General features: G+C 41.4%; 1 protein-coding gene across 9 annotated transcripts in view; it reads right to left on the minus strand.

Annotated features, from left to right (window-relative positions):
- The window catches only part of LOC127000504 (uncharacterized), a 195281-nt gene that overhangs the window by 131993 nt on the left and 38288 nt on the right, over positions 1 to 25000 (minus strand). For all 9 annotated transcript variants that reach the window (XR_007754252.1, XR_007754251.1, XR_007754250.1 and 6 more), the window contains exon 2: positions 9881 to 10233. Coding sequence is in view for 2 of the 9 variants with exons in the window: in XM_050864233.1 (XP_050720190.1) it covers positions 9881 to 10229 (349 nt within the window). In the remaining 7 variants the exon portion in view is untranslated. The remainder of the gene's footprint in view (positions 1 to 9880; positions 10234 to 25000) is intronic.

Raw genomic sequence — 25000 nt, forward strand, 5'->3', positions numbered from 1 at the left:
TGTGGAAGTGAATAAAAGGAAACTTACAGAGGCATAAAACGTTGGTAGAAAAACTATTTGTGAAGAGATAGAAACGTTTTGTGTCATTTGAACGTTTTTTTTATGATGGAAGAAAATAAAAGAGGTGGTGGAGGAGGTAGAGGAGTAGGAGGACTAAGAGGAGAAGGAGGGGGAGGAGGAGTTAAGGGAAAGAGGAGAAGAAAGGAATAAAAGATGGAGGAGAAAAACAGAGATTAGATAAATGGATATAAAGGAGGAAAAGAAGAAGGAAGAAAAAGAAAAGGAGGAAAAAACAAAACAAGAAAAAACAGGAAGAAGACAAAAACGAAAAGAAGCAAGAAACAGAAGACTCAAAAGAAGACAAGAAAACAAGAATAAAACAACAACAAAAACAATAAATAAGAAAGAAGAGAAAAATGATAAATTGAGAGAGACAGCAGCAGAGGCGGAAGAAGAAGAAGAAGAAGAAGAAGAAGAAGAAGAAGAACAAGAAGAACAAAAAGTGTCAAGACAAAACTTTTGCGGAAGAGGAAGAGGAGGAAGAGGAGGAGGAGGAGGAGGAGGAGGAGGAGGAGGATTAGCGGATGGGAGAAATAGGTTAATGGCAAGGGTGCGAGACATTTATGAGGGCGAGGAAACGAAGGAGGAGGAGGAGGAGGAGGAGGAGGAGAAGGAGGAGGAGGAGGAGGAGGAGGAGGAGGAGGAGGAGAAAGAAGGTGGTAAAGGTTAAGATGAAGATGGGAGGGAAAGAAGAATTATTGATGTGGGTTTAAGGAAGGAAGGAAGGAGGAGGAATGAATGAATAAAGGAGGGAAGGAAGGAGGAAGAGAGAATAAGGGAAAGAGGGAGAAAAAAAGGAGGAGGAAGAAGGAAAGAAGTAAGGAAAGAACAGGAAGAAAGGAAAGAAGAAGAAAGAAAGGAGAGAAAGACGAAAGGGAAATAGAGAAATAGAGAAAGAAAAAGACCAAAAAAAAGGAGAAAAAAAAAGAAAAGGAAAAGCGAGAAGCGAATACAACTAAACATGGAAATGAACAGAAAGGAAGAGGAGGAAGAGGAGGAGGAGGAGGAGGAGGAAAAGGGAAATAGAGGACACGAAAGGAAGAGACATTTATGGAGAGAAAGAAACGTAGGAGGAAAAAAGGGAGGAGGAGGAGGAGGAGGAGAGGGGGGAGGGGGGTGAACAAATGTCTCAATAGGTCTGTAAATTGTGTGTGGAGGAAGGGAAGGGAGGGAGGAGAGGGAGGAAAGGAAGAGAAAAAAGGGAGAGAAAGGAGGAAATATAGGGAGGAAGGAAAGATAGGAAATACAAGGAGGAAACAAAGGAAGGAAGGTAGGAGACGGAGGAAAGAAGGAAGGAAAAAGGAGAGAAAGGGAGGAAGAGGGAAGAAAGGGAGGGAAAAAGAGAAGGGAGAAAAAGAAGGGGAAAGGAAAGGGACGGAGGAAAGAGACGGAGACAAGAAAAGGGAAGGAAAGGGAGAGAGAAAAAATGAAGAGAGGAAGAGAAAGGGAAGGAAAAAAAGGAATGGAAAAGAAAAAAAAGGAAGGAGGAAAGAAAATGATTTAAGAGAAAGATTACCAAATGAAAGAATTAAGAAATGTTGAAGGGAAACGAAAGGAATTAAGAGAGAGAGAAGAATAAAGAGGGGAAGAAGAGGAGGAAGAATATGAAGAAGAAGGAATGTGAGGATAAAAAGAGGAAGAGGGCGAAGAAGAAATATATAAAGAATAGAGAAGAAGGAATTAGGAAGGATATGAAAGGATTTGAGAGAGAGAGAGGAATAAAGAGAGGAAGAAGAAGAGGAGGAAGAACATGAAGAAGGAATATCGGGATAAAAAGAGGAAGGCGAAGAAGAAATATATAAAGAATAGAGAAGAAGGAATTAGGAAGGATATGGAAGGAATTGAGAGAGAGGAATAAAGAGAGGAAGAAGAAGAGGAGGAAGAAGAACAAATGAATAAGAAAAAGGAAAATCGGCATAAAAAGAAGAATAAGAAGAGGAAGAAAATAAGAAGAAAAAGAAGATGAAGAAAAAAAAGAAATAATAAGAAAATAAAGAAAAAAATACTAAACTAAAGAAAATATTAAAGAAAGTGAGAGAACAGGAACTTGAAGAAAAAAAAGAATAAAGAAAATGAAGAAGAAAATGGAAAAGAAGAAGAAAGAAAATTACAGACGAGATGACAGGAACCTTGATAAATGAGAGAGAGAGAGAGAGAGAGAGAGAGAGAGAGAGAGAGAGAGAGAGAGAGAGAGAGAGAGAGAGAGAGAGAGAGAGAGAGAGAGAGAGAGAGAGAGAGAGAGAGAGAGAGAGAGAGAGAGAGAGAGAGAGAGAGAGAGAGAGAGAGCTGTTATAGATGGAGAGAAAGATGATGGATGGAGGTAATTGGAGGAAGGAAGGAACACGGAGGGAGGAAAAAAAAAGAGGAGAAAAGAGAGATTGAGTGAGTGAGTGGAGGAGGAAAAAGGGAGGAAAAAGAGAAACAAACGAAGAGAAATAAATGGAGAAAGAAGAAAGAAAAGTTTAACGAAGAGAAATAAATAAATAAAAGAAGATGAAAGAAAAGGATGAAAAATAGAGGAAGAGAAAATAAATGATAAATAGAGAAAGAAGAGAGAAAAGAGGATGACAGAGGAGAGAAAAAAGAGGAAGAGAAGAGAGTGAGTGATTGAGTGAAGGAGGAGAGGAAGAGGAAGAGGAGAAAGAGGAGGAGAAACTAAGGAAGAGAAAAAGAGAAAATAAAGTGAGTGAGTGACAGAAGGAGAGCAAGAGAACAAAACAGAAAAGAGGAAAAAAAAAGAGGGAGGAAAAAGAGGAAATTGAGAAGAGTAAGAGGAATGTGAGTGAAGAAGAGGAGGAGGAGGAGGAGGAGGAAATGAATGAATGAGTGAAGGAGAGAAGTAAAAGAGAAAATAGGAAAAAAAAGAGAAGAGAAAAAGAGAGAAAAAGAAAGAAAAAAAAGATGAAAAAGAAAACGAAAGAAAATGGAGAAGAATGAAACAAAAAGAGAAGAATAACGGAATGAAGAGAAAGTAAAAGAGAAAATAGGAGAAAAAGAAGAGAAAAAGAAAGAAAAAAAAAAGAAACAAAGAAATGGAGAAAAATGAAACAAAAAGAGAAGAATAACAGAAAGAAGAGAAAGTAAAAGAGAAAGAGAAAAAGAGAAATGAGGGAATATTCAACTTTGCAAGAGGAAATAATAGAAGAAGAAGGGCTAAAGATGAAGAGATAAGAGACAGGAGAATGGAGGAAAGTGGTACAGCAGAGAAGGTGGAGGAGGAGGAGGAGGAGGAGGAGGAGGAGGAGGAGGAGGAGGAGGAGGACGACATTAACGGAAGAAACACTCGTTAACATTTCGTGCTCAGTAACAGTAGCTCAGGAGGAGGAGGAGGAGGAGGAGAAGGAAGAGGAGGAAGAGAAGGAAGAGGAGGAGGAGAAGGAAAAGGAGGAGGAGGAGGAGGAAGAGGAAGAAGAAAATGCAGGAACAGAAGAAGGAAGAAGAGGAGGAAATTTTAGATGAACAGAAAAGGGAAAATAAAACTAGGAAACTCGGAAGAAAATCAACGAAGCAGAAGGAGGAAGAGGAGGAGGAGGAGGAAGACTCTCCCATCTGACACCTGACACAATTAATTGACAAACTTATAAGATAGGAGTCATGCGGAGGAGGAGGAAGAGAGGGAGGAGGAAGAGGAGGAAAAGAAGAAGGAGGAGGAGGAGGAGGAGGAGGAAGAGGGAGAGAGAGAGAGAGAGAGAGAGAGAGAGAGAGAGAGAGAGAGAGAGAGAGAGAGAGAGAGAGAGAGAGAGAGAGAGAGAGAGAGAGAGAGAGAGAGAGTGTGTCAGCTGTCTCGGTCATGTCTCTCTCACTTTCTCAATCTCTTACGAAACATTGATCTATAAAATGTGTGTGTGTGTGTGTGTGTGTGTGTGTGTGTGTGTGTGTTGAAATTCAGTGTTACGATTAACCTAATGATGCAATATATATAAAGCACTACTATTACTAAATACTACTACTACTACTACTACTACTACTACTACTACTACTTCTATTACTATTTTTCTTATTTTTTTGTTATTTTGTCTTTTCTTATTTTTGTTATTCTGTTCTTTTCTTATTTTTTCCTATAATTATTTTCTTATTTTTTCTTGTTTTTCTTATTCTGTTCTTTTCTTATTTTTCTTATTTTTTTCCCAATATTATTTTTCCTTATTTTCCTATTTTTTATTCTCTTATTTACATACAACATAAATTAGGACCTTATTCAGAAAGCCCAAAATCACCCTTCCTCTTCCTCTCTTCCTCCTCCTCCTCCTTAATGTAGACACTTCTCTCCAACTTCTCACTTGCGTCACAAACAGGTGGTGAAAACTCTCTCTCTCTCTCTCTCTCTCTCTCTCTCTCTCTCTCTCTCTCTCTCTCTCATTGTGTCCTGTTCCTGATTTCTCTTCACATTTCAACATAACTCTCCTCCTCCTCCTCCTCCTCCTCCTGTTCTCTCTCTCTCTCTCTCTTCATTGTGTCCTGTTCCTGATTCTCTTCACATTTCAACATAACTTCCTGTTCTCCTCTCTCTCTCTTTCATTGTGTCCTGTTCCTGATTTCTCTTCACATTTCAACATAACTTCCTCCTCCTCGTCCTGGTCTCTCTCTCTCTCTCTAATATCAGTGTTTTTTTAAGTCTTTGTTTAAAAATTATTAATCGTTTTGAATATAAATTAGGAGAGAGAGAGAGAGAGAGAGAGAGAGAGAGAGAGAGAGAGAGAGAGAGAGAGAGAGAGAGAGAGAGAGAGAGAGAGAGAGAGTATGATCATGTTTGTGAGTTTGTATGTTCGTTTGTTTGTGCGAATGTATTTTCCCTGCATTTGCATAAGCTTGTTTTTCCTTAGTGAGAGAGAGAGAGAGAGAGAGAGAGAGAGAGAGAGAGAGAGAGAGAGAGAGAGAGAGAGAGAGAGAGAGAGAGAGAGAGAGAGAGAGAGAGAGAGAGAGAGAGAGAGAGAGAGAGAGAGAAAATTGCGGGCTTTTAACATTAGCTCATCGTGTGTGTGTGTGTGTGTGTGTGTGTGTGTCAGGGATGGGGTGAATACAAGAACTGTGTATTCGAATACGAATACTTCATATTTATACGAATACGAATACTTCATATTTATACGAATACGAATACTCTGAAATACTGATAATTCGAATACGAATACGAATACTTCACGAGAGTATTCGTGGATGCATTCATGAATACTTTTCGTTGAAAATAAGTTTTTCATGTAGGTAGCTCGGCAATGAGCCTAATATGGTACTAAAGTTATTCAATAGTAAAATGACGTCATGAACTTATAACTGATGCCAGTATTCTGTACATTGTCACACGCAGACATATTTGTTTGCCAAAAAAATTAAGTATATGTCTAAGCTCTACCGAAACACAATAAAATACCTATATCACTATAATACATGTAATATCCAAGGATTCCAGAGGTGGGGGCAACAAAATAGAGAATAAATCTAACAATGAACCTGGAGTAACACACCCGGCCCCTACCACTGGCTGCGGCTGCCAGATCGAATTGACAAAAGTTCCCTGATTTGCCCAAAATTTAGCACAGAATTTCCTGTCGTATTTTTTTTACTTCTAATATATATATATATATATATATATATATATATATATATATATATATATATATATATATATATATATATATATATATATATGATGGGTAGCTACTTGCAAACATAGTTAGCCTTCATTGTTGCCTACCTAGAATGACTGCTATTCCTGTACATCTGAAGTTTTGTAGCTGTCAGCTGTCACAAGTTCCAGCAATGCATGCAAGATTTTCTCTACAAACACTAGGCATATCAAGAACACTAACTATGTTTTGCACTTTCAACTATCTTATGTTCTGCCCCAGCAGCATGCTTTTCTGTTTCTGATTCACCCGCCTTTCCGTCAGAATTACACAATTTACAGTGGAAATACAAAGGCCGCTTGCCGCTTCTTGTCAGCCAACTTTTAAACAACGGGTCACTTTCCCTTTTTTCTGTGTATTTCTGCGTAGACGGCTGTCGTTTCCACTTGGCTGGAGGACTAGACATGACTACTGCGTATTAGTAACAAAAACGAGAACTTAATCGAGTAACAGTGTGAGACAGACCGAGGGAGAACACTGGTACTGAAGAAGCGGCCAGGGTGAATACGCGTCTCGGTCTCGCAGATTCAGCTAGCGGGGACGAGGGAGGGAAGGGGAGGGACGGTGTACGGGTCTCATACAAGTCATGACACCGTTAGAGGATGAGGGAAGGAAGAGTGAACGGTAGGGGAAGGATATAGTGATCGAGAGAGGCCTCACAAGTAGGCTGAAATGCAATTGACCTGTATCATGCACGTCGGACAAACAAGAACGAAGATTTGTAACTTGGAAGGAACAACAACTTATTTTTAATGATGGATTTAAGATTATTCGGCAATACTGTATTCGAATGTATACGAATACGAATACCCCATCCCTGAAGTGTGTGTGTGTGTGTGTGTGTGTGTGTGTGTGTGTGTGTGTCCCTCAAACTTTGCATATTTCATCTTGTTCTTCATCTCTTCTTCCTATGTATTCCTCTTCCTCTTCCTCCTCCTATTGTTCTTTCCCCCTCTCTCTCTCTCTCTCTCTCTCTCTCTCTCTCTCTCTCTCTCTCTCTCTCTCTCTCTCTCTCTCTCTCTCTCTCTCATTCCCCTTTCCTGTTTTAATCATTCTCTTTTCCTGGTGTTCCACTCTCTCTCTCTCTCTCTCTCTCTCTCTCTCTCTTCTCTTATCTTCAACTCCATTTCACTAAGCGCTTCTGTATCTCCTCCTCTCCTCCATCCTCTTCCTATCTCTCTCTCCTCCATTCTCTCACCTCTGTCCCTTCCTTCCTCTCCCTCTCCTCCCCTTCTTGCACTTAAAACCTATTCCTCTCTCCCCATTCTTCTCTTCCCTTTCCTTCCCACCTTCCACTTCGCTTTCCTTCTCTCCCTTTTCTCTCCTTCCTTCTCTTCCCTTCTCCCTGACCTTCTTTCTCTCCTTTCCTCTTTCCTATCCCTTCTTTATCCCTCCCTTCTTCTCCCCTTACTCCCTTTTCTCTTTCCCCTTCTTCCCTTCCCCTCCTTCTAATCCCTCCCTTTCTCTGTTCTTCCCCTCCCTCCCCTCCCTCTCCTTTACCTCTTTTCTCTCACCTACATCCCTCTCCCTGATCCCCTCCCTTCCTCCCTCCATCTCCCCTTTTCCTCCTTCCTCTTCCTCCCTCTCTCCTTCTCTCCCTCCCCCTCATTATCCTCCTCCATTCCCCTTTTCTCTCCCAAACCATTCCTTTCTCCCCCCTTCCCTCCCTCCCTCCCTCCTTCCCCTACATCATTTCTTATCTAAATTAACTCCCACATCTGAACTGAATTTGCGAGTCGAATGAGGCGGAAGAGGCTGATAATGACGCTAATTAAGGAGATAGAGAGTGAGTGAGAGAGAGAGAGAGAGAGAGAGAGAGAGAGAGAGAGAGAGAGAGAGAGAGAGAGAGAGAGAGAGAGAGAGAGAGAGAGAGAGAGAGAGAGAGAGAGAGAGAGAGAATAAAGTAGTCCATTGGTTAGTTAGTTAAGTAGTAGTAGTAATTGTAGTAGCAGTAGTAGTAGTAGTAGTAGTAGTTGTGTGGTGATAGCATTTCCCCTCTTCTATAATGTATGGGTTAGCAACATGATCTTCCTCTCTTCCTCTTCTTTTCTCCTCTTTCCTCTTGTTCCTCCTCCTCCTCTTCCCGTCCACTTACAGAACAGTCTCTCCTCTTCCTTCTCGTTCTATCCGTTTCTTCCTATCTTCTTACGTTTTTTCTCAATCTCCATTTTCGTCAACACTTTTCAATCCCCCAAATCGTTGAATGTGGAAATATAACCTTCTTCTTTCCCTCCTCTTTCCTCTTGTTTCCGTCCACTTATAGAACACTCTTTCCTCTTAACAGCAGTAGAAAAATAATACTATAATAATAATAATAATAATAATAATAATAATAATAATAATAATAATAATAATAATAATAATAATAATAATAATAATAATAAGAGCAACAGTAATAGTAGCAGTAAAGGTTGTAGTAGTAAATTATTGATAGAAATGGAAGTAGAAGTATAATTGGTAGTAGAAGTAGAAACAGAAAGAGAAATAATAATAATAGAAGTAACAACAACAACAACAACAACAGCAACAGCACCAGGGTTTCATATACAATAATATTCTTTCAAAATTGTGTTGCGGGAAAAATATTTTTGTTGTGCTGATCTCTCTCGGGAGCGTCATGTTGTTGTTGTTGTTGTTGGTGGTGGTGGTGGTGTTGATAGCGGTGGTGGTGGTGGTGAAGGTGGTGGTGGTGGTGGTGGTGGTGGTGGTGGTCGTGGTGGTGGTCTTTTTGTTATTTTTCTTGTTTTCTTGTATGTAGTTTTTGTTATTTTTGTTTTTATTATTATTTTCATTCTTTATTCTTGTTTTTGTTGTTGTTGTTCATGTTGTTTTCTACTTTTAAAATCTGTCACTGTCAAAAACACACATATTTCTTTACACAAGTTTTCAATACTCTCTCTCTCTCTCTCTCTCTCTCTCTCTCTCTCTCTCTCTCTCTCTCTCTCTCTCTCTCGTTCATTTATTCTCTCTTTTCCTGTTTTTTTCCTTTTTATTCATTATCTTTTTTTTCCAATCTTTTCTTCTCTTACGTTCTTTCTTTCCTCTCTCTCTCTCTCTCTCTCTCTCTCTCTCTCTCTCTCTCTCTCTCTCTCTCTCTCTCTCTCTCTCTCTCTCTCTCTCTCTCTCTCTCTCTCTCTCTCTCTCTGTCTGTCGCATCATTCATCACGGAATACATGAATACATTACACGCGGCTACACTGATATGCTCCAATACATACATGAATACCTACACACACACACACACACACACACACACACACACACACACACACACACACACTCACACACACACACACACACACACCTCCCATCCTTCCTCTCCCCACACACAAACATATGATTAAAAAAGGAAGAAGAAAACATATTATAGAAACGAAATAAACACACAAATATATGTTTCCAGCTCTCCCTTCTTCACTGCCCTTCCTTTTTCCTTCCTTTATCTTTCTTTCATTATTCCTTCTTTCGCTTTCATCATATTTTTCTACCTGTCATTCCTTCTTTCCTTCGCTATTCCTTTCATTACCCTTCCCTTCTTCATCCTTATTTTCTTTTCCTTTCTTCCTTCACTCCTTCTTTCACTATTCCTTTCTTCATCTTCCTTTCCTTGTCTTCCTTTCACTTTTCCCTGACTGCCTCGCCTCACACGATTTTCCTCTTTCGCTCATTCCGTGCTGTCCAACTTCCCTATGCAAGAGTCAACCAGCATCATCAATCTTTCATCCCTTGCTAGTAATGTATCGGCCTTTCTCTTGAACTCATCCCTTGCTGTCCAACTTCTCTATACAAGAGTCAACCAGCTCCTCTATTCTTTCATCCCTTTCATCCTTGTTAACCCCCGAAAAGCCTTCCTTAGTATGAGCGTGTGTATGAGCTGTCCAACCTTTCCATGCAAGAGTCAACTAGTTTCTACAGTCTTTCATCCCATTCTCTACTTAACTCCCAAACAGCCTTACTACGATTGGGTTTCTTCTTCCTGTGACTTGAACGCTTGCAAGAGAAAATTATCAAGACACTTTTCGAACCTAACCTAACCACGATTATTAAAACCCTTATACTTTTTGAAAATTTTGTTATTCGTATACTATTTTTTGTTCTTTTTGTTGTGTCTTCTTGCAATATAGAATGAGGTAAAAACAGTTAGACCTTACGCTAATGACACCGTTAATAAGGTAAAAATAACACTAATCAACACTCACCTGACTGGCTCGTGACGTCGTTAACTCGTGACGTCACCTCCGTTAGGCCTTCCGTGGGAGTGTCTTTCTGAGTGATGTCATTCTTCACCTCCTCCAGCGCTGTGGTGGATGGAGGTGCAGCGCTGGTGGTGGAGGTGGTGGTGGTGGTGGTGGTGGTGGATGGTGGGTTAGTGGAGAAAGTGGTGGTGGTGGTGGTGGAGGGGGTGGTGGTGGGGTTTGTAGTAGTGGTGGTGGTGGTGGTGGAGGGGATGGAGGTGCTGGAGGTGGAGGTGCTGGAGGTGGTGGTGGTGGTGGTGGTGCACGAGGTCACCACCAGTAGCAGCAGCGTCACCACAGCCGTCCTGGCCATGGCCCTGGAAAGAAGGAGAAAGTGGTGAGTGGTGATGATGGTGGTGATGGTGATGGTGGTGGTGGTGATGGTGGTGATGGGGAGGGTGATGGTGGTGAGGGTGATGGTGGTGATGGTGATGGTGGTGGTGATGATATTTATGGAGGTGATGATGGTATGGAGGAGGATAGAACGAGTGGTGGTGATGGTGGTGGTGATGATGGTGGTGATGGTGGAGGACTTTTGGTGATGATATTTATGGAGGTGATGATGGTATGGAGGAGGATAGAACGAGTGGTAGTGATGATTGTGGTGGTGGTGGTGATGGTGGTGGTGATGGTGGTGGTGGTGGAGGTGATGATGGTGGTGATAGTCTTAACATCTTCCTTTTTTCCTTTACTCCAATTTTTCCGTTTAATTTCGTCCAGTCTTTAAAATAGCGTTTCAAAAATCCTTAAAATACGAAAAAAAAGCAATAAACAGCGAGAGAGAGAGAGAGAGAGAGAGAGAGAGAGAGAGAGAGAGAGAGAGAGAGAGAGAGAACCATTTATATTTTCTTGCTACACGGGAATACAAAGTTCAGTGGGTCGAGTTCGCTGCGCTCTGGCCTTGTTACCTTCAATCGTCGAGGAGGAGGAGGAGGAGGAGGAGGAGGAGGAGGAGGAGGAGGAGGAGGAGGAGGAGAAGGAGGAGAAGGAGAAGCTGAATGTATGTTTTCCTCTCTGTTCCTTCTCCTCTTCTCTTCTTTTTTTTCCCCCTCTCCTTTTGATGAATGAGAAAGAGAAGAAGGAATAAAGAAAAGAAGAGCGCTGTCCTCCTCCTCCTCCTCCTCCTCTTTTCTCTTCTTCCTTTTTCTTTTCCTCAAATTCCTCCATATTTCTTTTTCTTTTATTTTTCCTCCTCCTCCTCCTCCTCTCTTTCTCTCTTCCAATTTTCCTCTTCCTCTTTCCTCTCTTACGTCACCTCCTCAAACGCCTCTTTAAAAATGTCCCCCCTCCTCCTCCTCCTCCTCCTCCTCCTCCTCCTCCTCCTCCTCCTCCCATCTTTCCCAGCATCCCTGAGCATCCTACATCTCCCTTCCATTCTCGACCTTAAGGCAGGGAGGAATAAGGGTGAACTTTCTCTTCCTTATTATGGAAGGGAGAGAAGGTTGAGGGGATAGAAGGAGGGCCCGGAGGGAAGGAGGTAATCAAAGGAGGAAAGAGGGAGAGAGGGAGGGAGGGAGAGAGTGGAGGAAGAATGTAGCGAGTAGGAAAGAAGAGGGAAGGGAGGGAGGGTGGGAGAGAGGGAAAAAGGGAGAGAATGGATATAAGAAAGGAAAGGAAAGGAATGGGAGGAAGGAAGGAAGGAAGGAAGGGGAAGAGGAGAGAGAATAAAAAGAAGAAAAAACAATGGAAAAAGGGAGGAGAAAGGAAGGAAGAGAGGGAGAGGTAAGGAGGAAAGAATAAGGGGAGAGAAGGAGGGAGGAAAGAGGAAGATAAAGATGGAGGAAAGAAAGGGAGAGAAGGAGAGAAGAAGTAAATGATGAATTGTTGCTATTATTGTTAGTCAGAACACACACACACACACACACACACACACACACACACACACACTTATTCTGTACACAAACTATCTATTTGGGTTCCACTTTTTCCTTTCTCCTCCTCCTCTTCTTCTTCTTCTTCTTCTTCTTCCTCCTCCTCCCCCTGACCTCTTTAACCCAAGCCGCTTATGTAAAACTCAATAACTTCTTTTCCTCCAACAACAAAAATAATGATAATAATAATAATAATAATAATAATAATAATAATAATAATAATAATAATAATAATAATAATAGTAACAGTAATAATGATAATAATGATATTGTCTTTCTGTCTCTCTTTCATTACACTTGAGATCTCATAAAACAAATAGAGCGAGAGCGAGAGCGAGAGAGAGAGAGAGAGAGAGAGAGAGAGAGAGAGAGAGAGAGAGAGAGAGAGAGAGAGAGAGAGAGAGAGAGAGAGAGAGAGAGAGAGTAATACAGGGTTATCACCGAAATATTACCACTTTCTAAGAATAACACACACACACACACACACACACACACACACACACACACACACACACATACACACACACACTCGACACACACGCAATATAAAAGCCGGACGAAGATTAAGAGGAGGAGGAGGAGGAGGAGGAGAAGTGAGATAAAATGGAATAAGATGATGATGAAAAACACGAAGAAACAAGAAAATAGAGAGAAGAAAGAACATCAAGGAGAGAAAAAAACAACCTCTTGAGAAAATGAAGAACGAAATGAGAAAAGAAAAGAAAAAACAACAAAAACAAGAATTCCTCCTCCTCCTCCTCCTAATCTTTTAAGTCTTCCTCCTCTTTCTTCAACAACAATAAAAACAACAACAGCTATTACTACTACTACTACTACTACTACTACTACTACTACTACTACTACTACTACTACCACCAACCAATCATCACCACCACCACCACCCAACACCAACACCACCACCACCACCACCACCACCACCAATCAATCACCACCACCACTGACCAACAATCACCACCACCACCACCACCACCAGCCACCACCACCACTACCAACCACCACCACCACCACCACTACCACTACCTCACCATCACTCACTGACCACCACCACCACCACTCAGCCTGGCTCAACCACCACCACCACCACCACCACCATCACCTTCATACCGACAGACAGCAAGAGGAGACCAATTACGTTAATGGAAAAACGAAAGCCCAGCTCCTCTTTTTTCCCCTCAAGCCAAGTGCCAAAATCTGCCTCATGAAACGTCAATTTGCTGGCTTGATTTTTTTTTTGTGTTAATTTTTTTTTTCTTTTTGGTGTTTGATGGAAGAGCTCTCGAGTTTGGTGAGGTTGTTTTGTTTTTGTTTTTTGTTGTTTTTGTTATTCTTCTGTTTGTTTGTTTGTTTGTTTGTTTGTTGTTGTTGAAATTTACTTTTTTTGTAGATTTAATTTCAATATTTCAATACATATCTTAATTTCTATGGATATTTTTTCAACATCTATACCTACTACTACTACTACTACTATTACTACAAATACTTCCACTACTACTACTACTACGATTAACCCTTTTTACTCTTCTTCTTCTTCTTCTTCTTGTACTACTACTACTACTACTACTACCACAACTACCACCACCACCACCACCACCACCACCAAACAGCCAGCCCACAATGACCGCCCCAAAAATTCTAACGAGACAAACTCATCAATTTATGGCCCCAAAAATAACTTAATTCAATTTGTGTTTTTTGGGAGAGTGTAAACGACTTTCCTTTCTCCCCTTTTTGACATTTCCGTTTTCTCTTCACGCTGAGGAGGAGGAAGAGGAAGAGGAGGAGGAGGAGGAGGAGGAGGAGGAGGAATTAGAAGGTGGAACGAAAAAGCGAGAAAAAGAGAAGACGAAATGAAAGACCAAGGACCAGAAAAGTCGAGGAATGAGGAAAGAAAGAAAGGAGAGAAAAGAATGCAATGAGAAACGGAGAGAAAGAAATGGAGAGAAAGAAAGAGGAAGAGGAGGAGGAGGAGGAGGAGGAGGAGGAGGAATTAAAGTCAAATAAGAGAAGTGAAAGTGGAGAGAGGGAGAGGGTGAGAGAGGGAGGGAGAGAAGAGAAGGAGAAAAATAGAGCAGAGGGAGAGAGAAAGAGTGAGGAATGGAGGAGAGGAGGAACAGATGAAGAGGAGAAGATAAAAGAGAAGTAGGAAAAATGAGAATTGCGAGAGAAAGGGAGAGGAAAAAAAGGAGGAGGAGGAGGAGGAAAAATGGGAAGAGAAAGAAGAGAGCATATCAAAAGGAGGAGGAGGAGAAGGAGACGAAGGAAGAGGAAGAGGAGGAGGACAGAAAACGAGGAAGGGAAGAAAAACCAGGAAGGAGGAGGAGGAAGAGAAGAAAGAAGATAAAGAAAGAGAGAGTGAAGAGAAAAGAAATAAAAGGAAGAGAGGAAGAAGATATGATGAAGGAAGAAATAATAGGTGACGAAGAAGAGATATATAAAACAAAACGAGGAAGAAGAAGAAGAAAATGAAGAGGAGGAGGAGGAGGAGGAGGAGGAGGAGGAGGAGGAGGAGGAGGAGAAGGAGGAAGAACAGAAAGACAAAGAGACACAAAATGAAGTTAAGAAAGAAAAAAAAAACAGGAAGAGGAGAAGAAGGAAAACAGGAGAGAGGAGGAAAAGGAATAGGAGGAAGAAGAGAGGAAGAGGAGTGAAGAACAGAAGAAGGAAATATTAAAAAGAAAAGGAAATTAAACGAAAAAAGAGAAAGAAGGAAAAAAGGGAAAAAAGAGAGGAAGAGAGGAAGGAGAGAGAAAGAAATGACAGAGGAAGGAAATATTAGCACAAGAAAAGGAGGAAAAAAAAAGAAAGGAAAAAAAAGATAAGAAAATTCCTCCAATTCTTCCCTTGAGTTATAAATCCTCTGTTTTTCCTCCTCCTCTTCACCATGGAGGAAAAATACCAAAGGAGGAAAAGAAAGAGAGAAAGGAGAGAAAAGAGGAGAGGAGAGAGGAAGAAAGATTGAAGGAGAAAAAGATGAAGAAGATGAAGAGGAAGAAGAAGGAGAGGAGAGAGAAGAGTGAAGAGAGAGAGAGAGAGAGAGAGACTTGAGCCAGATAAGAGGAAATTCCTTAAATTGAATAAAAGTGACCAAGTTGATTGTTTCCCAGCGCTCTCTCTCTCTCTCTCTCTCTACTTTCCTCCACTTCTCTCCCTTTCCTCTTCCACTTTTCTTTCGTTTCCTTATATATTATCCTTCTATCTTCTCTATCATGTTTTCTTTTTTCATCCTTTTCCTTGCCCTCTTCTTCTCTCTCTCTCCTCCTTATCTCTTCTCTCTTCCTCATCTCTCCCTTCAACTCTTCTTCCTCCCACTTTGTCTCCTGTCTTCTGTCTTCTTGTTTCTCATTTTCTTCTCCTTCCTTCTCTCTTTTCCCACCTCTTTCCCTTCCTCTCTCTCCCTTTCTGTCTCTCTAATTTCCTCCCTCTTTCTCTCCCTCGCTCATAACCTCCATCATTTCTTCATCGTCCTCATCGTCCGGGTGTTTACCGTACAGGCTCCGGCACTTCATCGGGTCCCCGCTCCGCGCCGTGCAAAGCGGGGTTTTCAGGCGGCGGTAAAATTCTCGTCCCTGGACCCAGGCTGAACTTCAGGAGCATCCCTACACTTCCTCCTCCTCCTTCTATTCCTCTCTTCATTCTTCTACGCCACCTTCTTTTTTCTCTTCCTCCTCCTCGCCATCCTCTACTATTACTATTTCCTCCTCCTTCCTACTTACTTCTTCCTTTCTCCTTTCTTTCCTCCTCCTTCTGTTCCTCCCTTCATGTTTTCGTCCAATTCTTCCATCTTCGTTCAAAATACAGTAACACCTTTTAATTTTCGTCTCTCTCCTCTTCCTCTTCCTTCCTCCTCCTCCTCCTCTTCCCTCCTTCTATGACCATTATGACCACTGCCAGCTTCATTTATGTTTCTTCTTCTCTTCACCTTTAATTTTATCTTCATCTTCTCCTTCTTCTTCCTTTTTCTCCTCCTTCTTCTCTTTGATCTGAAAAAGAGAGAGAGAGAGAGAGAGAGAGAGAGAGAGAGAGAGAGAGAGAGAGAGAGAGAGAGAGAGAGAGAGAGAGAGAGAGAGAGAGAGAGAGAGAGAGAGAGAGAGAGAGAGAGAGAGAGAGAGAGCAGAAGTTGAATTCCCCAACAAACAATTTTCTGCTTAAACGGATGTATTTTCTTGTTTCCTATTTACTTATTTTTATTTTCATCCTCCTCCTTTTTTTATTTCCAGATCGTTTCATTTCGTCTCTGCCTCATGATTGCAAACATTCTTCTTTTTCTTCTTCTTCTTTTTTCTTCTTCTTCTTCTTCTTCTTCTTCTTCTTCTTCTTCTTCTTCTTCTTCTCTTTCTTTTTCTTCTTCCAGTTCCTTTCATTTCGTCTCTGTCTCATAATTGCAAACATTCTTCTTCTTCTTGTTCTTCATCTTCTTTTTCTTCTTCTCCTCCTTCTTTTTCCTCTTCCAGATCCTTTAATTTCGTCTCTGTCTCATAATTGCAAACCTTCTTCTTCTTTTTCTTCTTCTTCTCCTCCTTCTTTTTCTTCTTCCAGATCCTTTCATTTCGTCTCTGTCTCATAATTGCAAACCTTCTTCTTTTTCTTCTTTTTCTTCTTCTTTTTTCTTCTTCTTCTTCTTCTTCTCCTCCTCCTTCCTTTCCTTTTTCCAATTCCTTTCATTCCGTCTCTGTCTCATCATTGCAAACCTTCTTCTTCTTTCTCTTTTTCTTCTTCTTCTTCTTTTTTCCCTCCTTCTTCTTCTTCTTCTTCTGCTTTTCCTCCTCCTCTTTCTTTTTCTTCTTCTGTTTCCTTTCATTAAGTCTCTGTCTCATAATTGCAAACATTCTTCTTCTTCTTCTTCCTCCAGTTCCGTTCTTTCCGTCTCTTTCTCAGAAGCTCAAACATTCTTTTTCTTCTTTCCCTTCGGCGCTTAAGTGTTTATTTGGTTCGTAGAGTTCACATTTCTGCTTCATTTTCCTCATTTATTTTGTGCTTCTTTATTGTTCTTTATTCATTTTATTCGTTCATTTCAGGTTTGTGGATTATTTTTTTCTATTTTTCGCTTCAATGTTATTCTTTTTTTTCGTATATATATATTTTTTCTTTCCATCAGTTTCAGGTCTGTTAATTTCTTGGTTTATTTTGCATTTCTTGTCTATTTTCTGATTATCTTTAGTTTGGTTATTTTTGTTCACTCCTTTTCTTCGTCTTTTATATATTAATAATTCTGATTTCTCTGTTATTCGTTTCTTTTGCAGTTTTCTTCATTCCTATTTTGTTTCTTTTTCAGTCACTTTCATTTATGTTTTTTTTTACTGACCTTTTCATTTCTTTGTTATTTTTCTCGTTCTCTTTTTCGTCTCATAGTATTCCTTTACCTTTCTGTCCTTCTGTGTGTTTATAGTACTCAGGATTCTCTCTCTCTCTCTCTCTCTCTCTCTCTCTCTCTCTATAAATCCATAAGATAGATATTGACACAGCGCGCGAGTATCTCTCCTCTCTCTCTCTCTCTCTCTCTCTCTCTCTCTCTCTCTCTCTCTGGGCATTAATTACCTCGTATCTTAGAAATGGAGGGAAAAGATACGAATGAGAGAGAGAGAGAGAGATTTACATAGATTTACATAGAAAATCAGACCATTAACAGATTCCTATGGTCCAGACTTCTTGGTGGTCTGTCCTTAAACCTAAGTGATTTTACATTAATCAGAAGACTCCAAAACGTTGCATTTCTACTCTAGTTGATATTGTTGAAGAAGTGACGGTCGAGCTTATTTTTGAAGGAGTCAATCGTGTTACACTGGACCACTGATGATGGGAGCTTATTCCATTCTCGCACTCATAACGTTGGTGAAGAAAAATTTGGTGCAGTTCGAATTTACCCATTTGTTCACATCTGGAGTTTTACGCCATTGTTCCTTGCAAAGTGTCATCGATCATAAACAATGTTGATCTGTCTACATTCGTGAAACCATTGGCATTTTAAAACATTCGATCAGTTTTTCTCGGAGGCGAGGTTTCTCAAGAGAGAACATGTTATGGGTAGAAAGCCTTTCTTCGTAGGATTTGTTGCGCAAGGAAGGGATCATTTTCGTTGCCCGACGCTGAACACCTTCTATTTAGCAATATCCTTTGCATGGTGGGGAGACCAAAACTGTACCGCATATTCCAAGTGGGGTCTGACTAAACTGTTGTAGAGCGGGAGTATTACATCTTTATTCTTAAATAAAAGGTTTCTTTAATGAAGCTCAACATTCTGTTCGCTTTATTTGCTGCATCGATGCATTGCTGTAGAATTTGAGGTTGACGCGATTTTGACCCTCAAAGTCCTTGACGCATTGAACGCTTTTGAGTTTAACGCCGCGTATTTCAGAATCAAACTTTTTATTCCTCGTTCCAACTTGAAGGACCCGGCACTTGTCTACGTTAGGCATCTCCATCTATCCGACAAGTTGAAATTTTTGGTGCAAATCCTCTTGAGGCTTTGCCTGTTCGTCAGTGAGAACCGAGCGTTGCAATCTGTGTCGTCTGCAAATTTACTAATGCGGTTATTGAGTCCAACATCCACGTCGTTGATGTAAATAATGAAGAGCACTGGGCCAAGAACTGAGCCTTGAGGACGCCACTAGTGACAGGCGCCCACTCTGAGTTAAATCAATCAATCACTACTCTTTGTTGTCTGTTGCTCCAACCAATTCGCGATCCATTGGTTTACCTGACCGTCAATACCTATTTGTTTTAATTTGTAAAAGTAATTTATGATGTGGACTTTATCAAACGCTTTCTGAATCAAGATAGACTACGTCCAGTGATTTGTTACGACATAAACAGTGAAGAGGTCGTTATAAAAGGTTAATAGATTTGATAGGCAGGATCTTTTTATTTCGAAGCCATGTTGTGAGTCCCCAATTAATGAGTGGCTTTCAAGGTAACTCACAATTTTGTCTCTAATTATGCCCTCAATAGCTTACCTACATTTCGAAGGACTAATGGCCTGTATTACCTCTTTTTTGTCTCTTTCTTAAAATCGGTGTCACGTTAGCCTTTTTGCCAATCTGAAGGGACAATGCCTTGTCGCAAGGACATAATTGAATACAGTTGTGAGGGGAGGAGAGTATTTCGCTCTTTGTTTCTTTCAGCAGAGTTGGATATACTTTATCAGGTCCAGGAGAGAGAGAGAAAGAGAGAGAGAGAGAGAGAGAGAGAGAGAGAGAGAGAGAGAGAGAGAGAGAGAGAAGCAAGGGTGATATTTATTTTGATTTGTTTTGATCTCTCCATTAAAGTGTCGTTTGAAACTGTGGGGACACAGGGACTTCAAGAGAGAGAGAGAGAGAGAGAGAGAGAGAGAGAGAGAGAGAGAGAGAGAGAGATGTACCGAGATAAAATGAGGAACGTATCGACAGTCAGCGCGAGATGGGAAAGAGTTGCGAGAGAGTGCGAGGAAACACACGAATTACGAGGAGGAAAAGATGGGACGAAGAAGATCCTAAAAATAAAATCAACAAAAACGAGAAGGAAACGAAAGAAAAACAAATTGAAGACCGGCGAAATGGCGCGAAAATGGAAGATGTAACTATGAATGAAAAAATAAAAAACACGAAAAGAGAAGAATCGAAACAAAGATTTACAGTGTATGATTAGAAAACGGAGAGAAACAGACGAGAAAAACCTTGATACTTAGAGAAAAATGGCGAGATAATGCGAGAAACAGCGAGAACAGACGAGAAAGGTTTGATACTGCAAGAAAAACGGCGAGATAATGCGAGAAACAGCGAGAACAGACGAGAAAACGCTAGATACTGCGAGAAAAATGGCGAGATAATGCGAGAAACAGCGAGAACAGACGAGAAAACGCTAGATACTGCGAGAAAAATGGCGAGATAATGCGAGAAACAGCGAGAACAGACGAGAAAAGGCTAGATACTGCGAGAAAAATGGCGAGATAATGCGAGAAACAGCGAGAACAGATGAGAAAAGGCTAGATACTGCAAGGAAACCGGCGTGATAATGCGAGAAACAGCGAGAACAGACGAGAAAAGGCTAGATACTGCGAGAAAAACGGCGAGATAATGCGAGAAACAGCGAGAACAGACGAGAAAAGAAGGCGAGATAATGCGAGAAACAGCGAGAACAGACGAGAAAAGGCTAGATACTGCGAGAAAAACGGCGAGATAATGCGAGAAACAGCGAGAACAGACGAGAAAAGAAGGCGAGATAATGCGAGAAACAGCGAGAACAGACGAGAAAAGGCTAGATACTGCGAGAAAAACGGCTAGATAATTGCGAGAAACAGCGAGAACAGACGAGAAAAGGCTAGATACTGCGAGAAAAACGGCTAGATAATGCGAGAAACAGCGAGAACAGACGAGAAAAGGCTTGATAATGCGAGAAAAGGCGAGAACAGACGAGAAAAGAAGGCGAGATAATGCGAGAAACAGCGAGAGCAGACGAGAAACAGCGAGAAAAAACAGGATATATTGTGGGAAAACTAAAATAATGCGAACTACTGATAGAGAAACTGAGAAATACTGCGAGATACAGCGAGATTCGGCGAGATGGTACACGTAAAAAAGGAGAATTACAACGAGAAACGAAGAGATACTGTTTGAAGATACGACAACAGACGGAAAACTTTAGAATACTCTGAGAATAGACGAGATACTGCGAGTTGCTGCGAGCCAAGGCCAGCAAATCGAGGCGTGGCGGGAGGCGGTGAGCTCAGATTTGGCGATATTCCGGGGTAAATTCAGCACCAGGAGGAGAGCACAGGAATTTGGCGTATGGGGAGGGAAGCGAAAATCAATGGCCGCCGGGAAGGGAGAGAGAGGAGGGAGAAGAAGATAAGGGTAGGGAGGGACTGGAGAGAGAAAGGAGAGGACAGAAATGGGGAGTTAGGTTAGAGAAAAGGGAGGAAAAAAGAGGAGGAGAGGAAGGAGATGAAGAGGAAAGAAGTGGAGGAGAAGACGAAAGAAGAGGAGATAAAAGGATAGGGAGGAACGAGAGGAAAGAGAAGATAAGGAGAGGGAGAGAGATAAAAGAGATGGAGAGACTGGGAGAGGAAAGACAGAGGGAGAGAGGAGAGAAGCAGAGTGAGAGAAGGGAGAGAGATAGAAGGGAGGGAGAGAAAAGGAAGGGATAGAGAAACAGGGAGAAGAGAGGAAGGAAGGGAAGGAGAGGAAGGGAAGGGAGGGAGGGAGAGAAAAGGAAGGGATAGAGGAACAGGGAGAAGAGAGGAAGGAAGGGAAGGAGAGGGAGGGAAGGGAGGGAGGGAGAGAAAAGGAAGGAATAGAGAAACAGGGAGAGGAGAGGAAGGAAGGGAGAGAGAGGGAGGGAAGGGAGGGAGAGAAAAGGAAGGAATAGAAAAACAGGGAGAAGAGAGGAAGGGAGGGAGGGAGGGAGGGAGGGAGGGAGCGCTTGGTAGGGAGGGAAAGTCCGATAAACAGAAGACGAACGCTCCGATAAGTGGCGTGATGAGGAGCGGAAAATGTATAAAAGATGGAATGCCTATAAACGACGGAACCCTCGAGCTGGAAGTAAAGGGGATGCTATAAGCGGCGGTATCCTGGAGGGTGCTGATGTTAGTAAGCTTTGATAACCTTGAGCGATGTAGAAATATAAATGAATGATAAATATAAACGTAGGAAAGATATAAATGGGAGAAGGAAGATAAATATGGGTAGAACTAAACGATGATAACTTAAAACGATGTAAATATATAAATGAATGATAGTAATGATAGAAGAGAATCTAATTTAAGTGGAAAATAATATAGTTGTGTATGAATGGATTAAGGAAAATAGATAAAAAATAACTTAGATAAATTATGATACCGGGAAACAGTATCTAAACTGATGTGAAAAAAATGATATAGAAAATAAAAACAAAAAGAAATGAACCAAGAAAAAATAAAAATGAACGCTTTGATTCTGTTCATGCAATCTTTTACCATGGATAAAAAAAAAACAAGGAAAAAATAAGTTAGCAAATAAAAATAATAAACAATTAATAAAAAAAACAAGCAAAATAACCAAGTCAATTCCCTTCACGCAAACGTTTACAAGGAATCAGAAACCGTTATCCTTCACCTGTAGTATTTACCTGCAAGACGTAACGAACCGTGATTGCAGGTGTGACAGGCACGGTGTGAAGAGGAGGAGGAGGAGGAGGAGGAGGAGGAGGAGGAGGAGGAGGAGGAGGAAGAGGAGGAGGAGGAGGAGGAGGAGGAGGAGGAGGTACATGGCAAGGATACGAGATTCAATTAAATGCATAAGAGGTATTTATTTTTTCTTCTCGTCTTCGTGATGGAAGGTATGTCAACATTTCTTTCTTTTGTTATTTTTTGTTGTTTTCGTTTGTGTTATTGAATTTACGAAGCCATTGATCTAATTCATTCATGTATTCACTTCTTCTCCTCCTCCTCCTCCTCCTTCTCTTCTTCTTTTTCTTCTTCTTCTTCCTCTTCTAGCTTGTCAATCTCTTCTTCCTACTTCTCCTCGTTTTTCTTTTCCTCCTCCTTCTCCAACTTCTTTTTCTTCCCTCTTCAATTCCTCCTCCTCTTCTTCATCCTTTTCCTCTTCCTCTCCTTCTCTAGCTCTCGTCACTCTCTTCTTCTCCCTTCTTCTCCCCGTCTTTCTCTTTCTCTTCCTCCTCCTTCTCCACTTCCTTTTTCCTCCTCCTCCTCCTCCTCCTCCTCCTCCCCCTCCGGTTCCTCCTCCTCCTCCTCCTCCTCCATATTCTTCTTCTATTTGAGTTTACGATGGACAAACGTTAAGACGAGGAGAGAAATGAAAGAAAGAAGGAAATGGGGAAGAAAAATGGAAATGGAAGTTGACTGAAGGGATAAGAAAGGCCAAGAACAGCTGATGCGGAAGCAGAGACAAGGGGATGAGGAGCAAGGCGAAGCAGGGAGAACGGGAATTGCGTGAAGAAGCGAAACAAAAATACATGCCAAGCCGAAAACTGAGGAAGGGGAAGGGAAAAGAACAACAGAAGAAGAGAAGTCGAGAACAATAGAAAAGAAGACGGCAGGGACGATTATAATTATGTATAAGGATGAACTGAAAATAGAATCGTAAAAGCGAAAGACCGTAAATTAGGAGGAGGGAAATATAGGGCATGTAGAGAAGAACGATATGAGGCGAATAAAAATAATATGAGTAGGAGGCTTGGGGAAAAACAGGTGTGTGCAAGAGGAATGAGAAGATAGATGAAGTTAGCCAAGGAAATGGAGACGAAGGAGAGAGAGAGAGAGAGAGAGAGAGAGAGAGAGAGAGAGAGAGAGAGAGAGAGAGAGAGAGAGAGAGAGAGAGAGAGAGAGAGAGAGAGAGAGAGAGAGAGAGAGAGTGTGAGAGAGAGAGAGAGAGAGAGAGAGGAGAGAGAGAGAGAGAGGAGAGAGAGAGAGAAAGAGAGATATTGTCTTGTGGATGTATTGCAGGCGACAGGTGCCAAATTGTCACATTACCTGAGAAACTCTGTATTTTTGGTGTGGAAAGATCCTGGAGGAGAAAGAGAGTCGTGTTAGTGCATGGAGTCATATCTGGCTAGGTTAAAAGGAACAGTTTGGGGGCGAAGGAAGTGTGTGTGTGTGTGTGTGTGTGTGTGTGTGTGTGTGTGTGTGTGTGTGTGTGTGTGTGTGTGTGTGTGTGTGTGTGTGTGTATTTACCTAGTTGTATTTACCTAGTTGTAGTTCTACAGGGCCTGGGATTTACGCCTCATGGGTCCTGTCTCCATTCACATTTATCCAACTTTTCTTTTAAGCGTGTGTGTGTGTGTGTGTGATTACGTATATGTGTTTGTTATTGTATGAGAATTTATGGGCATGTATGTGTATGTGTATGTACGAATCCATGCATTAAGTTTGCTGCCCACGCCCCTGTTTCTCTGCCACGTCCCGTCAGGCCGCGGTGACGGGTCTTCGTTGCCCAACCTCCAAGTAACATTGATTTGCTGATACTGGCGGAGACCTGCTGGTGGGGCCTGAGTGGCGGACGTTTATGTGGACGCGGCGAGGCAGATAATTAGTCATATGGCGCCCTGCCATCAACACACAGAAGGGGAGGCTGTAACAAGCTTCACATCAGGTAATATTTGTTTTTCCTGAGTTGCGGTGACTCATAGCGGGCCATCGAGGTTGATGCACGGACCCACGTGTTACGAGGCGTGTTTTTCTGGCGTCTGGGGATGTATTTGTTATTGGCGTTTATGTATTGTTTTTTACCTTTGGCCATCAATCTGTGTAGGTGTTTGACTTCAGACTGTATCTATCATTACCTGCAGGTCTGGGTTACCATTATGAGATTCACCACTTGAATGAGTGTGCGTGCATAGTACACACACACACACACACACACACACACACACACACACACACACACACACACACACACACACACACACACACACACACACACATCATCACATCATACTGTAAGAGGCTCCCTCCGATGGGTCTTTCCATTCTAGTTATTTATTTATCGTTTGTAATTAGTTTTACTGTCTCCTTTTGTAATTATATGCTGGATCATTGCTTCTTGATTTAATCGATTTTAATTATGTTTTTCTGGGTTTCACTCTGCCTAGATTCCGTATGCTTTTTGTTGTCTAAGAGGAAGAGGTGGAGGAGGAGAAGGTAGAGCAGAGAGAGAAGGAATGGTTGAGTATCATTATTTTCAAGAAAGAAGAAATAGTAGGCTAAAATTGTTGCGCCATTCAGTAATATTTTCCAGCGTTTCCTCCTTTACGAGCTGCATTCCCTTTTTACACTTCTCTTTGTCGCTCCTTTTAACTTCAGTCTCATTATTATCACTCCTCCCTCCGAATACTATGACCTGTCTGCGTAGGCCAAGAATTGGATGACCCAAGTTCAACAGCGACAAATGACAGCAGCGTCCAAAGGTGAAGATATAACCCCAAAAGCTATTACACATTGAAAAATTTCACAGCCGTAGCTATGGGAGGGATGTTTGTTGTTTTTGCTTTGGCTGTGCGTGTTTCTTATCCTTATAATGGTAACCAGCGTCGACTTTTCCGTTCATCTGTGAATTGAACGCTATTAAAAAAAAAAGCTTGTCAGTCACCCGAAATGTTGCCATGTTTTAAGAAAGCAGTCCAGCAGTTGTCTGTGTCTTATCAATTTCGCTCAATCGACTGATTTGTTTATATGATTTAGGTAGTATTAGTGATATGGTTGGATGCCACAGTCATTAGCGAACAG

This window comes from Eriocheir sinensis, chromosome 19 (genome assembly GCF_024679095.1).
Source record: "Eriocheir sinensis breed Jianghai 21 chromosome 19, ASM2467909v1, whole genome shotgun sequence".
Taxonomy (NCBI): Eukaryota; Metazoa; Arthropoda; class Malacostraca; order Decapoda; family Varunidae; genus Eriocheir; species Eriocheir sinensis.